This window comes from Colossoma macropomum, unplaced genomic scaffold (genome assembly GCF_904425465.1).
Source record: "Colossoma macropomum unplaced genomic scaffold, Colossoma_macropomum, whole genome shotgun sequence".
NCBI classification, from domain to species: domain Eukaryota; kingdom Metazoa; phylum Chordata; class Actinopteri; order Characiformes; family Serrasalmidae; genus Colossoma; species Colossoma macropomum.
The window spans coordinates 14,060-30,273 of NW_023495818.1; the positions used below are offsets into that span (position 1 = coordinate 14,060).

At 41.7% G+C, this 16,214-nt stretch overlaps 1 protein-coding gene across 1 annotated transcript; it reads right to left on the reverse strand.

Moving 5' to 3' along the window:
• Positions 1–465: 465 nt before the first annotated feature.
• On the reverse strand, positions 466–16,214 carry znf654 (zinc finger protein 654). Its single transcript, XM_036563550.1, has 9 exons — positions 16,063–16,214; positions 12,493–12,638; positions 12,170–12,251; positions 11,699–11,834; positions 11,132–11,334; positions 10,577–10,713; positions 8,080–8,221; positions 3,572–7,658; positions 466–1,717 (listed from the first exon to the last, which is right to left on the reverse strand). Exons 1-9 carry the CDS (start codon positions 16,186–16,188, stop codon positions 1,707–1,709), a joined length of 5,070 nt encoding a protein of 1,689 aa, XP_036419443.1. The 5' UTR covers positions 16,189–16,214; the 3' UTR covers positions 466–1,706.

Below are 16,214 nucleotides of genomic sequence, written 5' to 3' on the forward strand. Positions count from 1 at the left end.
GGAAAATCAACAAAGGAATCTAGTGCTGCGTTCAAGCCCCACAAATTGTAGCAAACTGTTTATGTAAATGGAAATGGCGGTGCGTTGAACACTTACACAAGAAGTGCAACCACAGCAGCTGAGAAGGCCATTCTTGGAGTCCTTCTAGCTTATTCTATTTAAAAAACCTACTAAAATGCTTATGGCAAACATCTTCTAACATTCTGTTCACCAAACTGCAGCAACTGCATTTGTGAAAGACTTTATTAGGATCCACGGCCTTTTTAATATTTATATACATGTCGCTGCTGATCGGGTAACACCTTTAATACACTCAATAAATGAGAGAAAACACACCTAAAAGTTTGCTGCACACAATTATGCAACGTGCCCCAGATCTCCAGGACTGGAGTTGAATACCTCTGATCTACAGTCTTCCAAAAGGCTATGCTGAATCATTTCGACAAACTTAAAGGAACATTCAACTTCGTTCTCATATGTATTTTATTTTTTTTAAGAACAAAAACCTCTTGATATATAAACCCATCCCAATTATATATCATTCAAACTTTTCAAACATTTACATAAGATACAAAAAAAGAAAAATAAATTAAATAAGTCACTGCTCCTACGTGGAACAGCCCAGACATGCCCCATTTGAGACACAGATGTTTTCTTCTCTTGAATTTGAAGAGAAGCTCAATAGAAATCTATGTAACATCAATGTTTTAAGAAGTTGTGCGAGTAACGCACCACTTTCTTTTTAATAGCAGAAGATCTGTCTTGAGTTTGAAGGGCAAAGAAACAGCTTGGCTGTGTTGGTTGTACCCCGTCTAGATTCCTATTTCAGCAATTCTGTTTGTCCTTCATTAAGCCTGCAAGACTTGGGTCTGCATCCGTGTATCCACAAAACCATATTCAGTAGGATACAAAAAGGCAAAAATGACATATGGAGAAATCTGACAACCCCTGAGCACCATCTGCCCATTAGAGTTCAAAGAATCTAAAACATCCATGTTTGACAGCAATAGTTAGTGAAAATTAGTGATGAAAGATGTAACTATTCACAAATAATTAAGCCGGACATTCCAAATATGCCGGAAATATTGTGGCTTGCACAGCCAGTACAGTTAAGTCTTTGCACATCCTAAAACCAATGTCACATTGTAGAGACTGAAGCAGAATCCTGATGACCCTCTTGGCACTGAACAGTCTGGCTGAAACAGCCTCTAAACTGGGTGAACTCACCATAAGCCAAGGAAGTATCAAATATCAGGTACATAGCATTGGAAGGAAACTCCTACTTGAAATATTCTTCTTCCTTTCTTCCTTTTTAAACAAATGTATCATTTGCATGGCAAGCAATTTATTACTAAGACACTTCAGTCAATCCCTGGAACATCCTCAGCGGTGTAAATCACGTTGAACACCGAGTCCGGCCGCTGAAGTTATTTATCAAGACAGATTTATTAGTTCAGAATTTTATTCCTCGTCCAAGTCCACTGACCACAAGCTTGGCAAAAAAAAAAAAAAGTTAGAGGGAAGCGTCCAAAAGATAAAACAAGCTGTGTTCCAAACTGTTAGCTTGTTTTACACTTAAATGCTCAAAATGGGGCTTTTTAGTCAGGGCCTGTTATGCACACATTCTTCAGAATGTTAATAGCAGCTTTCAGCAACAATTCAGCTCCGTTTCCTGGACCTCCACTCTAATAGAAAGTGCGGCTTCTTCAAGAGGCACCTACGAGGATACAAAGTGCCAATTAGTCAAAGAGGAAAAAACAGGCCAAGGTGTTCAAATCAAGGTTCTCTCTCATTTTTATCTTATTGGATTCAATGGTTTAGACAGAGCATCAGCACAGGATAATTTACAATAATGCAAACCAGAATAAGTATTTGCAAGCTATAAAATGCAACTTTAAAATTATAGGTTGAAAATAAAATAAAATACAAACCCCAAATGTAGTCAACCAGCCAAGACATGTTTGTCTGAAGTTTGCTTCTCATGCAGTGGAGCAGTGAGCAATAGATTCTTATACATAGGGATGTTTTTGAACTCTGATTTTCCAAGTATCCATAAGTGGACATTAATATTAACGTAACAGTCAACATTAATATAGAGCTATAGGCTTCCCTTTTTGGGTAACAGCACCGGTTTAGCAGCATACAGACAAATGTGTCTTAAAATAGATGTGCATTTTTAAAAATGTACTATTCAAAAATAGCTAAGGGAAAGTGGTGGATTCTCACATTGGATGAGTAACAGAGGCCAAGGTACCTCTTCAGATGAGCTTCTTAGAGGCTGAGGATGTGCCAACAAGGTAGTTTGTGAGAGAAATTCATTTTTACTGTTTCTGGACCTATCTAACATCAGCTAGAGTGATTTAGTAAGCTTAGTAAGTGAAAAAGCTGCAGCATATACCAGGTCACGCTCTATTTGCTTTTTCAATTACGTACTTCCGTGTTCTTGGTAACACGCTCACGTTACAGCACTCCTGTTTCATAGTTGCAAAGTGTAATACAAACACACACACACACACTTTCTAAACCGCTTTATCCTTCTGGGTCGCGGGGTGAGCTGGAGTCCATCACAGGGCAGACAGACAGACACTTGCACCTATGGCCAATTTAGCGCATCCAATTGTCTTTGGACTGTGGGAGGAAACCGGAGCACCCAAAGGAAACCCATGCAGACACGGGGAGAACATGCAAACTCCACACAGGGAATCGAACCCAGGCCCTTCTTGCTGTGAGGCGACAGCGCCATTCACCGCGCAACTGTGCCGCCCAAACAGTAATAAAACACTCGCAAATATGACTGAACTCACCACAGTTTACAGTCCTGTTAGTGTTCAGTCAACCGAATACACAAGTACCCGTGCACCTCCCTGTACACCAATTAGAACTGTGTAAGCGACGTGAGTCACCACAAACCTGCCTCAAACCGCACTTCGTCAAGTACACCTGAACAGATTTACTTGAGTGTACTTAAGTACTTGTGTACTTATTTAGTACTCTATGGCATACTGCTATGACGATGGACAACAGTGTAGACAAAATTCAGGTGTTAAAGATGACTGCTACTGTTTTTAGTTATATAGCCTACTCTTGTCCATTTGTCTGCTGTGGTCTGAGGCAAGCATGGTATGAGCTTCCATCACTTGTTAACTACATCAACTGTCTAGCTCCAGTGCAAAACTAAAGAAGAGAATTTCTGACACCAAACGTCTTGGCTTACTGACCACATTTGGGGCAAGGCAGGAATGTCCAACTTTATCTGCAAAGAGCCGATGTGGCTGCAGGTTTTTACAGGTGTACTCCTGCTTATTTAGAACGAAACGTGTCAGCCGCACTTACTCTTTGCAGATGAGACTGGCCACCTCTGGGGTAAGGGGAAGCTTGGGTAGATTGATTTTTCACTGAGCAACTGGTTTAACTGCCTGTTTCAGCAAAGCCATACATATATTAACTGATGCTCTTCTTGGATATTTATTGGACTTATTGCATGTGTAAAAAACAGTATGACTAGAAAGACCAAAACGATTTCCTAAAACATTGTTACATCTACATCAAGCATACACTCTGACACACTTACTTTCATCATCCGAATCAAAGCCGAAGAGGGACGTGCACTTCTCTCTGTGCTCCTGCAGCTCTTCCTCTCTGTTGAAGGATGCAGAGCATCGGGGGCAGACCTGTCTTTTGATGGGGCTGACCTCACTGGCACTGGAGCCCTTTGAGCCTACCTGGGGCCCCTTCCAGCGTTTGGGCATGCTGATGTACAGTTCATCCAGGTATGCTGAAGGGGGAGGGCGGATGAAGGGCTTTGTGCTCACCTTTCCAAATTCCGTCTCCTGCTCTTTCGGGGCTAACGCAGAAGTTTTAACAGGAGATTCTTGTTCATGCTCACTGTGGCCATTGACAAGCCTAGGGCTCTTACTGGTATAGTTCACAGAACCTTTATTTAAAGTCAAAGGAATTTCCTCCTCTACTTTAGTAGGTGTAGCACTCCTTTCCTGTTCTGTACTTTCGAGCGACTGCGTTTGCGGAGTGGCTGTCTTCATGCTTTCAGGTATTTGTTGCATTTCTACAAGGCTCGTCTTTGGGCTTGCAGCTGTTGGACTGATCTCCTCGACCTCTTTCTGATCAGGCAGAACTTTGGAATTTACAGATTTGTCCTTTTTGCTCATAACCTTCGTCCTGACCTCTCTGTAATGTCCCCTTTCATGACTATACAAGAACTTGGGGTTAGAAACTTGCACTGTGCATCCAGGGAAGCAGCAAGCTGCCTTGAGTGGCTGATGGTCTTTCAGCATGTGGTCGCCAAGCTCTAGTCGGGTTTTGAATCTCTCCTTGCAATCCACATGATAGCATGGGTGCTTGAGGTTACCACGATGAGAAACAATATGGTCAAAAAAGTGCTGAGGGGTCCAGATCCTCCTGCCGCAGAAAAGACACTTTTCCTTGGCAAGGTCATAGAAGAACTCCAGGGCTTTGGTATCATTAGGATGGTGGATAAGTACATGCGAGAGAACTGGCCCTGGCCTTGCACTGAATGTGCACGTTTCCCCAGGGCATCTGACGACCGATGGAGTAGCTCTCATTGGCTTTTTGTTCTTCTGCACTGGCTGGGGGGTCTCATTTGATACTGCCTCTGACCCATTTTCTTGTTTTGTTTTTACTACACTGGCTTCAAATTTCTCCTGATCATTTGTGGGCTTAGTAGTTTCGTTTCCTTCAGTTTGTTTTTGTTCATCTGTTCCAATGTCTACCTTTCTTTTCTTTACCATTTTAGCATCCTCGTTCTGCTTCGCCGGTCTACCATTTTTCTTACTTATCCCAGATTTCTGCAACAACTTTGCTTTTGCTTCTGATTTTGACGAATTCAAGCTTTTCCCTACTGTGTTAGTATCTGCTTTATCTTGTTTGGTATTGCCATCACAGTTAACTTCATCTTCCATTTTTTCTTCTGATCCCACCATATCAGTTTTTTGCTGTTTGTTTTCCTGTTTTGTTGTTGCTTGTACATTTTTATTAGTTGCATGATTGCTCTCATCCTCAACACTCTTGATCTTTCGCTTCTTCCGGATCACTCCATTCAACTGGTGAGTTGGACCATCCTTAGGCACTGAAACTCTCTCTTTCATTAATGTTCTAGTTTTCGCTTTTCTAGCAAGACGTTTCCTAAGGAACCTTCCCTTAGACTGAGACTTCCTAACTAAACCTCTCGTCAAGTATATTATCTTTCTCTTAGGAGTGCTCTCCTTATTATTTTCCTCCTCCTCAGGCTCTTGAGTGGATGCAGATGTCTTCATTAAACTCTGCTTCAACTGACTTTTTTCAGTATCTGCATTGTTCTCTGCTTTCGGAGGTGCAGCCTCTCTTCTGAAGTTAAGCCTCATCAGCAGTTTTGACTTTATCTGTGCAAGCCCAGGCCTTGGTTTCTTTGGCACTGCCCCCTGTACTGCCTGATCAGGTTTCGCAGATAGTTCAGGTGAACCTTCACTCTTCTTTCCCTCAGGGAGTCGTTCGACATCTTTTAATTTTTTGATGTGCTTTTTAAAATGACACAGTGGACCACGAACATAAGTGAAACTCTGACAAAACATACACTTCCTTTCGAGCCGGTAATGCCAAAATGCGTGTCTCAGAATTGAGGAGTTTCTATATTCCTTATTGCAAAGCCCACAGCAATGTATAAGCCGCACAACATTCTGAGGACTGGGCACAGGAGCTGAGCTGTTAGTTACTGGAGGTCTAATACAAGGCAGCTCATCTTCACTTGTCTGACGCACCACTATTTCTTGAGCTTTCTCTTCTGTAACTGTCTTGGGGCTGCCTGCAATTACAGATATTGTTTCAGAAACATGTAGAATTTCTTTAGAAGCAACAGATGTATTTTCAAGAACTTTGGGTCCTTTTTCGGGGGTAGAAATAGTGTCAGTTGTTCTTTGGGGTGCAACTTCAGGTGCAGGAGTAGTGTTGGCTGTTGTTTTGGATGCATTTTGAGGGGTAGAAGCATTGTCAGTCGCTTTTTTAAACCCACTTTCAGATGGGCATATTGCAGTACCTTTGTTCTGTGTGCTATCAAGAGAAGACATTATGTCAGCTGCTATTTCTAGTGCATTTTCAGGTTTAGGAATAGTGTCAGCCATGGAGCTCGTTGCTTCGTCTACTCTAACAGTGCTATTCTGCAGCATGTTGACTAAGTTCTCTGGGCCCGTAACATCCTCAACAGGTGTGACTGATGACAAATTCAGACCAGAACGCATCTCCGACACAGACGCCTCCCTTGCATCAACAGTGCCCTCTAGAGGTCCAGAGCCATTCTGTGTTACAGCAGGGGTCAATGAGGTCACCTTAGTTTCAACCTGTGTATTAACCTGCACTGATTCACTAGGATGATTCTTTACTGGTGCAGGAACCTCTGAGTGCGTTTCCTGTTCAACAGCACGGGGAGCTGGCACAACTACCTTGTCATCAATGGCACCAACTGAATTTTCTTCAGGCACTTTCGTATAGTTGTGAAATTTTCTCAAAAAGGCAATGCTCTCCTGTGCCCGAAAGACAAACTCTTCAGTGGTCTTTGCCTTTTCTCTCCATGAAAGTGAAGATTCCTTTGAAAGTAACTGACACTGAGAATTTGAAGTATCATCACAAGGCTGCGTAGGAACCTCCTGACATGGAGATTTAGACTCATCAAATCTGGACTCCAAGGTAGAAGTCATGGTGGAGATAGACCGACTCTGAACGTCAGCAGGGAGGTCGACTTCATTATCAGGATAAGAAAATTCCATTGTGATTTCAATGACTGGCGTATCGACTGCAGTGTCCTTCAGTATAGTTAACTGCTTTGGCTTCCTCCCTGGTTTCTTGCCTTGCCTGGGGACACTGTTTTCTGCTTGGGAAGCCAACTCATCCAGGAGCCAGCGGGGTTTCCGACCCCTGCGTTTCAGGGTCTTCATCTCTGCCTGCCTGTTGAGGAACCTCTGGCGTCTGCCACTCAGCTGCCTGGCATGGTTTTGCGCCAAATCCAACTGTCTAAAAGAACGTCGAACAGGAAAGGGCTCCAGATCCTTAGTGATTTGCGATCCTGGTTTCCTCCCCCTCTTCTTAGGTAGAAGAAGTTTGGAGGATGCATCACCAGCAGGCATGGTCCTGGATTCCTGTGTGTTTGTGCTACCAGGCTTTGCCACCGGTTTGACAATAGTCCTTTCTGGCTCAGCGCGGCACTTGCAATGACCTCTCGCACAGTAATTGGGCACCCACTTATCCTCTTCCATTATTTCACAGAGGGCAGCTTTGGCTACCTTATCGCTCATAAGCTTCAGACAGTTTGTTTTGATGTTCAGAAGGCTCCAGAACTCCGGGTCAAAGAACAGGCCCTTCTTAAGAATCTGAATGAGCTCAAAGCGAACATGGTTCCCAACAGGACTGATGTCCAGGTGGTACTCCTGATCAGGATGGGTGTACAGGAGAAACACTGTCTTGTAGGCCTCAACGGTGCGCTCCAGAAAGAACACAAGCAAGGCACATAACCTGCAAATTTCCAGGTCACTTGGGAGCAGGTATGCAATGGTTTTATAGATGAGAGACTTGGTGACGGGATCATTCTTGAGGTCAGTCTGAAGGGCTCGGGCACAGAGCTCTATGCAAAACGTCAAGCCATCTCTCCCTAAATGCTGAAATCAAAGACAAAACAAAAAAGAAAATCAGCCGAATGTAGAAATGAACTACAACCACACCACATAGAATATCACACTGTTGCCCAATGGCACGTAAAAAATTACATATAGGCCTTTTTTAAGAATTACTTCCACAGACACAACTGAATCCTTTAAACATCAACAACCTGTCAAGCAGGTCTGGACCTACATTTTTCACTCAGACAATTTAAGAATAATCTAATTATTTTACGTTGCTCCCCATGTTGTAACTGAACAATATATCTTGATGGTCTTTTACATTATTATATTACGTAAAAATATAATTATTTACATTACATTATTATATTATGTTTTCACCTGTGTACTGAAAACTAATCCTAAATGTACAATGCACAGTAAGACATAGTATGATAAAATAAATGGTGCATGAACATACCTCTTCTAAAATCACCTTCATAAATGGAAAGACTGACTTGATGTTGGTTGCTGACAAAATCAACTGTTTGCATTCTTCTAGAAGGTCCTGTTTGGAGGCCTTCACTCTGAGGTATAGGTTACACCAAATGAAGACCAAATCCCTAAAGGGGAACATCATGTATAAGTATTAGTACGCACTTCTCTCCATGAGTCTCCAAGATGCTGACATCCAATGGTTTTCATGCACATATCTGCCAGGGCCAAAATACTGATATCGAAATGTAGAGATTGGGGCAACATTTACCTGGATTAGCATTAAAGACAAAAGTGACAGGGTTATAACTGCAGCAAAATTAATAAAATGCAGACAATTTAGCACAAAACTCAGCTTCACGTGGACATTCTGTTCACCTGGTACATAATAAATAGACCATCAAACGAAACAAGACGTCTAATGAAATATTGGCCATCTAAACATCTGTTCAATGGCAATCATTTTTTAAAGTAATTATTTGCCGATATCAATATGATTCTGATATCATCGTGCATCTCTGCTGGTAACATACATAAACTGCTCAATGACAGGTATAGTTGGGAGACACTGCAAGATACTCATGAATCATTCATGTGTTTTCTAGAGCCATTGTTGTCATTCCCTTCCATGTTGAATTCAAATTATCACCACAGTCTAAAGTACAGGTTCCCAACCCTGGTCTTGGCGTTCCCCCTGTCCTGCACATGTTTGTGTTTTCCTGCAGTAACACATCCACTTCAACTCAGAAACACATTGTTAATTAACTGATTACTCAAATCAAGTCTTAGCGTTTGTACAGTTTTTAAACAGTGGAATGACTTACCATGACATAAAATGAAATTTCCTAGCCAAACATTTAGCGTAGTGCTGAGAGATATATCATTTACACTGGTCATAGCATGATATTGACCATACAATACTGCTTTCCACTTTAGTGATATTCTAGGCATATAGATAATGAGCATTTTATACAGGACAAAATACCAGTCTCTGCTGCCAAGTGTTTTTTTGACAGTTTAATTTAAGTAATTTGATGAAAATTTATAAACGTTAGTGTAAAGAAAATTCTGAGATTGGTTTCTAAATACACTAGGCATGTAGAACTGAACTGTGGAGTTACATCCTTAAACTGTTTTTCATCATTTTGTGTTCAGGATTTTTTGGGCTCGATGATGCACTGGAGCCATACTTAGGCCCAAATCTCATTTCAACCCTCGCTCCTACCACTTAGCCCTCCATTTTGGGCATTCACGTCTAGGGTTAGGGTGTACCAATTTTTGTTGAGATAGAGGGGTACGGCGAAGTGTTAGGGCTACATGGTCCTCCAAACGGAGGTTTTTCAGAGACACTCCAAACGGAGTGTTATGAGAAAAAAAGAAAAACCAGCAAGATGGCTGCGTGAGCGACCATAGAAACCCACAAATGTGAGAATTTTCTCCATTAACAAATCACGATAACCACTGTATTATCTTAGTTTAATGGCGTTTCAATGTATTATGGTCCTTTGCTCCTTAACAAGCATAAAAAATAAAAAAATCGCTAACAGCATGCTAATGTCTCGGTAGCTAGCTAGCTAAATTTCCCATTACACCTTAAATAGTCCAGCAGTTTTGATGACTGAAGCGCCAGAATGTAACTGCTGCTCCATTTAAGGTGGAACGGGAAAATCTGAACAAGAAGCTGCCGAATAGCTGACTTCAGCTTCATATCACTAAAAAATTAGCGGTGGACAATGATAAATAATTATCGCATCCCCCTTTTTGAAGGCGTATGATGCCATAAACGTAACTAAAAACCAGCAGCGAGAAATCCTCCGCTGCTATCACTGCAGACCTGCAGGGTCGCCTGCAGAGCACCACTAGAAGCCTGTTAATAAGGTAATATTCTTTTTTATTTGAGGGTCCCATTTCGTATGGGAAGATTTCAATCACTACCCCTTGTAACTCAGTTCCAAGGGGCAAGGTGACACTCGAAAACAAGGGGTGGGGGTAAAAATAAAAAATGGGATTGAGCCATAGCATGACCCCTCCCCTAACACTATAACGGTCTAAAAACCAGAGCACATTAGCATTAGTGGTTCTCCTGCTCGAGATAGAAAATTAGAGCAATTAAAAAAAAAAATTTACTATTGCAGACAGAGGGGAACAAGGCTGATCCTTGGGTAGGTCAGTATCCTCTGGCTCCGAATTGAATAGTGGCTCTGGTGGCTCAAACATCTATAATCATGGCTGTACAAGCAATAAAGGAGCTAGACGGAGTGTCCATTTTTCAGGCTGTGAAAGCGAATTTTGTGTGTTTGTGTCAGCTGAAGCTCTGCTAGCGGCTTCATTTCAATCCAAGAGAGGCTCTGATGTATACTTTCAGGAAACCCTGTCCAACTTAACTAATTTTGTTTACTTCTAGATGCAAAGTGTGAGATCTAGCTGTTGCTGACTCATAAGCTGGAGTGAAAGGCTGTTTTGACTCAAAGCGAAAGGCTCACCAAAGGTAGTACATGTCTCCACTCCTGAGTTGTTGCAAAAGGAATCCTCTGCTTAGTTCCAGAAGCAATTGATCCTTCTCCTCGTTCTCTGCAATGCAGAGGATCTCCACAGCATCCTTCCCATCAATTTCTGCCATCTTCAAAATAAGACCAAAATATGACAGTCAACAAATCAAAGCTCACCAGCAATCTTTCCTCTCATATATAGATTTTTTTTTGTATCTTCACTCTCTGCAGTCATTCCTACACAAGACAATAAGCAGCACCATTTTCCTATGGACTACTGACAAAACTGTACAGGGTTGAAATTTTAGCCAAAAATGCTGTATGAACCCAATCTTTTCACATCAGATCTGAGGACATGTGGTTCTACACTGGGTACACATTTAATACTTTTCAGACTAATATGGGTCACTTATAATCAAAATGTTAACAATGAAGGTAGAAAGTTTAAATCTGGGCAAAATATGGAATTAAGCAGTAAGCCTTGTAATGTGAACACAGCCATAAAATAGCCAGGACAGAATCAAGAATAGCTGAGAAATATTGGCTCACCTCCTTGAACAGTCGTTCTTTCTGAGAGGCCTTCCAGAGGCAAGAGAGGTAGGCCTGCTTGAAGAAAAGGTGCCGACCTGTAGTTGGGTGCTGACTACATCTCTGCGCCAAAGCCATGGCTTCCTGGGTTCGTTCACAGGCCAGCAAGTAACGCACCCGCAATTCAAAGAACACTGACAACTCAGAGCCCAGATATCTGTCCACTGTGAAAAACACAGCAATTTATAGACAAGATGTTAGTTGGCCTACTGTTTACCTCATTCGCTAGTACACAGTGACCTTTGTGAAGATGGATTAATTTAAAAAAAAAGTACAAAACTTGCTATGAGTGATCAAGTTACAACTACTTTTCACTGGTTTCAGAATACCATGGAAAAACTCATAGAAAATATATACAGCTAATACTTCCATTTAACTATTGGTGACTACTTGTCACATTATATTAAACGAGAACAAAAAAATCCTTTAGGTCAAGTAAACTATGGCAGGCATCGTTTCACGCCAAAACCTGTAAATCTGTTTTGTGACAATGTTTTTAATAAAAGCAGTCAAACAAACTAGACACACCCTCCACTTGTGGTTGTTCCAATTCCTTTAGGATACCCTGCAGCACAGGGCTCGTCCAAGGCCCACCATCTTTGATGATCTGCCTAACCTGGAGCAGGTACACATTTTGATACCTCACCAGACTTGAGTGACATTCCTGGCATAGGAAAAAAGACATGATGCAAATTATACAGTGTCTTATTAAGCACTGCCATCAATTGCATGTAAATCCAAGATCTGTTAAAGGAGTGGGGGAGAGTAAAGTTGTCCAAGTCTCAGACATCACAGGCTACCTATTTTTTTGTCATTATGCTGAATCTGACAAGTGGTGTTAAAGGGGTATGTGAAAACTTCAGAAACTGCCACTGTGGTCAGCTGATTACAACCAGTTTTATGTTGCCCCGCTTCGACCTTCACATAAAAATCTTACGCTCTATATCTCTTAAGATGATATCTCTACAGGTTGTAGCTGAATTCAGATGATGAAATTACCTGAAACGATTCCAGAATATCCTTTAAAGGGTCCTCAGGGAACTCATCTCTCCCAAAAAACAGGAGCAGCTCAAAGACACTCCTGCAAAATTGTAAAATCAGTTACATTTTCATTGAAAGATTTAAAGCTCCATTTCCAGATCCATTGCTCCAAGTCAATAAAAGTTAAAGTGAAAAAGTTAAAGAAGACAGTGACAATACATGAAATGGCCAAGAAAATGTGCAATGCCTGCAGACTGAGACCACAAGCTGTTGCAAAGTTCTGAAAAACAGAACAAGTCATGTATGATTGCACTCAGATTATGACGGCAGGTTATACTTACAGGGCAAGACTGCTCAAAGTGTAGCGCACATGTTCACAATCAGAAGGGAACGATGCAGCACCATGGACAAAAGCACACAGGGCACTCCTCAGAACCTGCAGCTGTGGCAGGGGGACCTGCCATCGGCTTGTGTTTTCTTCAACCAGCTACAAGGAGAAATAAAGTAAAATGGCAAAGGATGAGATGAGATAGACAGACAGCTCATTCAATCTATGAAGAAAAAAGAAACAAACTGAACAGTAACAGAAAAATGTTCTAGACTTAAGGTTCTCGTCTAGTTCTGGAGGGCCAAAGTACAGCACACGTACACCCACTAAACCAGGTAATTAACTGAGGAGATAAATCAAGCATGCCTAAGAAGGGAAATCACCTAATTGTATTGGACACTGGCCAGACAGGAGCAGACTCGAGACCCCTGGTCTAGACTGGTCTAGAACACCTCTGCACTGTACATGAGTGTTAGTGTACATTTTCCCTCCTCATAAGGTTTCTAATGTTACAAAACTGAGTCGGTTTTCCAAAATCTATTTTAATAAATAGAATGTCCAATCCATATTTGTAATGCCTGTCAATCATGTTTTTCTGTCCTGAGTGATATATAATCTATACCATATACAGTGATATATATTTACAGAGTAGGTAGACAAATTAAGGGGAAAAGGAAAAACACAGGAATTGCATGATACAATTAAGCAATTAACATCCTACCATGCTCTGTGACGTATAAAAAAACAGAACAGGCTCAGTTGACCTTTTAGATTTTAGAAAAAGATGACAAGAGGAAAAGATCTAAGTGACTTTAAGAAAGGGTTCATTATTGGGGCATGGATGGCAGAAGATTCTGTCACGAAGACTAAACGGTGACTAAAGTGACATCTGCGTTTAGATCAATGTGAAAGACATCAGTAAATAAGGATGAACATTGTGTTAGAAAGCACACACTGAATGACTCTGATGCTGGAGCATTAGTACAATATGTAAGTAAAGTATGTGATAAGACGGACAGCAAGAACAGTATGTGCACAAATACATAGAGAGGGATATCATAGACGAGTTTCAGTGCATAAAGCCCTCATTAAAAGACAGATGTACAACTGAGAGTTCTAGGGTGCAAAAATCATTGACACTGATCTACAGAGACATGGAAAGGGTGGTATAGTGATGATGTCCCCCCTCCACAGGACACGAGCAGTCACTTAATGGTTTAGTGAGTTAGAGAATGACGTAAATCATATGCTATGGTCTTCGCAGTTAACAGAGCTCAACTCAGTTGAACACCTATGGGAGATCTTGGACCAACGTGTTAGAAAGCGCTCTGCACCGCCATCATCAAAACACCAACTGAGGGCATGTCTTTTGGAAGAATGATGTTCCACCCCTCCAGTACAGTTTCAAAGGCTTGCCAAAGTCATGCCAAGGTATACTGAGGGTGTTCTTTTGGCTCGTGTTGGCCCAACACCTTACGAAGATGCAACTATACGTTGTTTTTTTTTCATTCAATTTGCCACATGTACGCAAACCTACAGAAATAAAGCATTACACACATGATATACTGCCCATATAAAAGCAGTGTTCCAGTTGCCAAGACGTTTTCAGCTGTAGTAATTCTATTCTGGACACTTTACACAAGATCCCAGGCCATAAGTTAAGTGTCATTTGCTGGGTGCTTCAGGTTGTTTCGAAAGATCAGACTACAATCTATAAAAATTAAATAAACAGAAAGTTTCCCTTCTGGAAATCTGGTTTCTGTCTGGTTAATGTTTACATTACTGCATAAGAAGAAAGAAAACAGAACAAAACCCTCCAACATCAGGTTTCTTAAACCTTTTTTTAGTATTGAGTAGGAGAACTCAAGAAGAATGGGGTCATTAACTGTATTACTGATAACATATATCACCTGATATTATCTGCTACACTTCAGTCTGAGCTTGTTCATTAGCTGATGAGTTCAGGTGTGTTGGGAGCAGAGAAAATACTAATCGGGGGGGGTGCAGGGCTACCACCCTGACCAGATTTGAGAACCGCTACACAAAGTGCTTTGTCTATATGGACATTTTGTCTATATGTACAGTAGTTACATTGCTTAGTGACAGTTGATTGCAACGGGATGCGCCATCTGACCAAGCTAAATGAGTTAACATTTAGTCTAAACAAGAAAACACTGACAACTTCAGGAGAAAGACGTCTCTATGAAACTGATGGTTGAGTCAAATCAGCAAACTTGTGTTCTAACAACTTGTATTATCCATCGAGTGGTCCATACCGAGTATGTGCGCTTCATTAGTAGAGTGTAGTAATACAACATATCGTTTTATTGTGTTTTAATGTTAATTCAGATCAGATTCAGCCTAATATCACTACTTTCACCCTGATAAGGAGATGCAGGCTATCAAAACATCCTACCTATAGTTTTGCCGCTGATAGCAGTTCATGAAAATAATTTAGAGCATCAAAACATCCTATTTGTAGTTTTAATGCTGGTAGCATTTTCTGATATGATGACTTAGGCTATCAAAATACCCTGTCTGTAGTTTTAATGCTGGTAGCATTCTTTGATCATGTGATTTAGCCTATCAAACAGTCCTACCTGTACTTTTAATGCTGGTAGCAGTTCGTGACAATAATTTAGGCCACCAAAACATCAAATTTGTAGTTTTAATGCTGGTAGCAATTTCTGATATGATGACTTAGGCTATCAAAATATCCTGCCTGTAGTTTTGCTGCTGATAGCAGTTCATGACAATAATTTAGGCCACCAAAACATCCTATTTGCAGTTTTAATGCTGGTAGCATTTTCTGACATGATGACTTAGGCCATCAAAATACGTTACCCTACCTGCAGTTTAATGCTGGTAGCATTTTCTGATTTTCTGGTTATTTAGGCCAACAACATATCTTACCTACAGTTTTATGTAGGGAGCTACATCTAAACACGCCCCACGGCGGGACATTACGACCAGGCAGAACTGCTGATCAGAATATCTAACCTCTCTAAACACTAATCACTACAAGTTTTGACGAACTTCAGCGAAGCAGTTTCCAACACGGCCAACTCAGGCAGGACACCGAACACAAAGAGCACTTACGGCTGGGCTCGAGTTAACGCTAACAGCACACAGGCAATTTACAAGCAGGTCTGTCTACAAATTCAGACCAAGTTTCCAAAAGCCTAGTCTGGCTTTCGACTATGCCGGCCAAAATTAGCAAACGTTAGCTAATAGGCTAGCGAGCTGAACTCAATCTGGCAGACTGACAATCGCTGTGTTGTTTTGGAATGTAGCTAACAGCTAGCTTAGCCTAGCTGATCGCGGGCTAGCTGGCCCACAGCGAGCTAACGCGAGTTAAAATGCAGCTTCAGACAAACGCGGGCGTTATTTTTTACACTTACACACTCGGCCGAATCGCCGAAAGGCCGCTGGAGTGATACAGCAGGGATATTTAGCTAAAAGTGGCCGAGCACAGACGGGGGGAGGGGGGCTGTGACAAGCTAACGCCTGTTAGCTGGCTGGCTAACGGCAGCTTTGAGCTGTGCGTTTGCTTTCCTCGCGAACTCGCAGGTCGCCGACTCACCTCACAAAACCTCGCGCAGTAGCTCTTGCTCTGGAGTCCGTGCTCGTCGCTCGCACCGCTGTGTAACAAACTCTCCAGATCTTTCTTGAACCTGTCTAACTCCAATTCACTCTCTTCTTCCGCCATACTGCTTGTCTAACCCAGCGCGTACA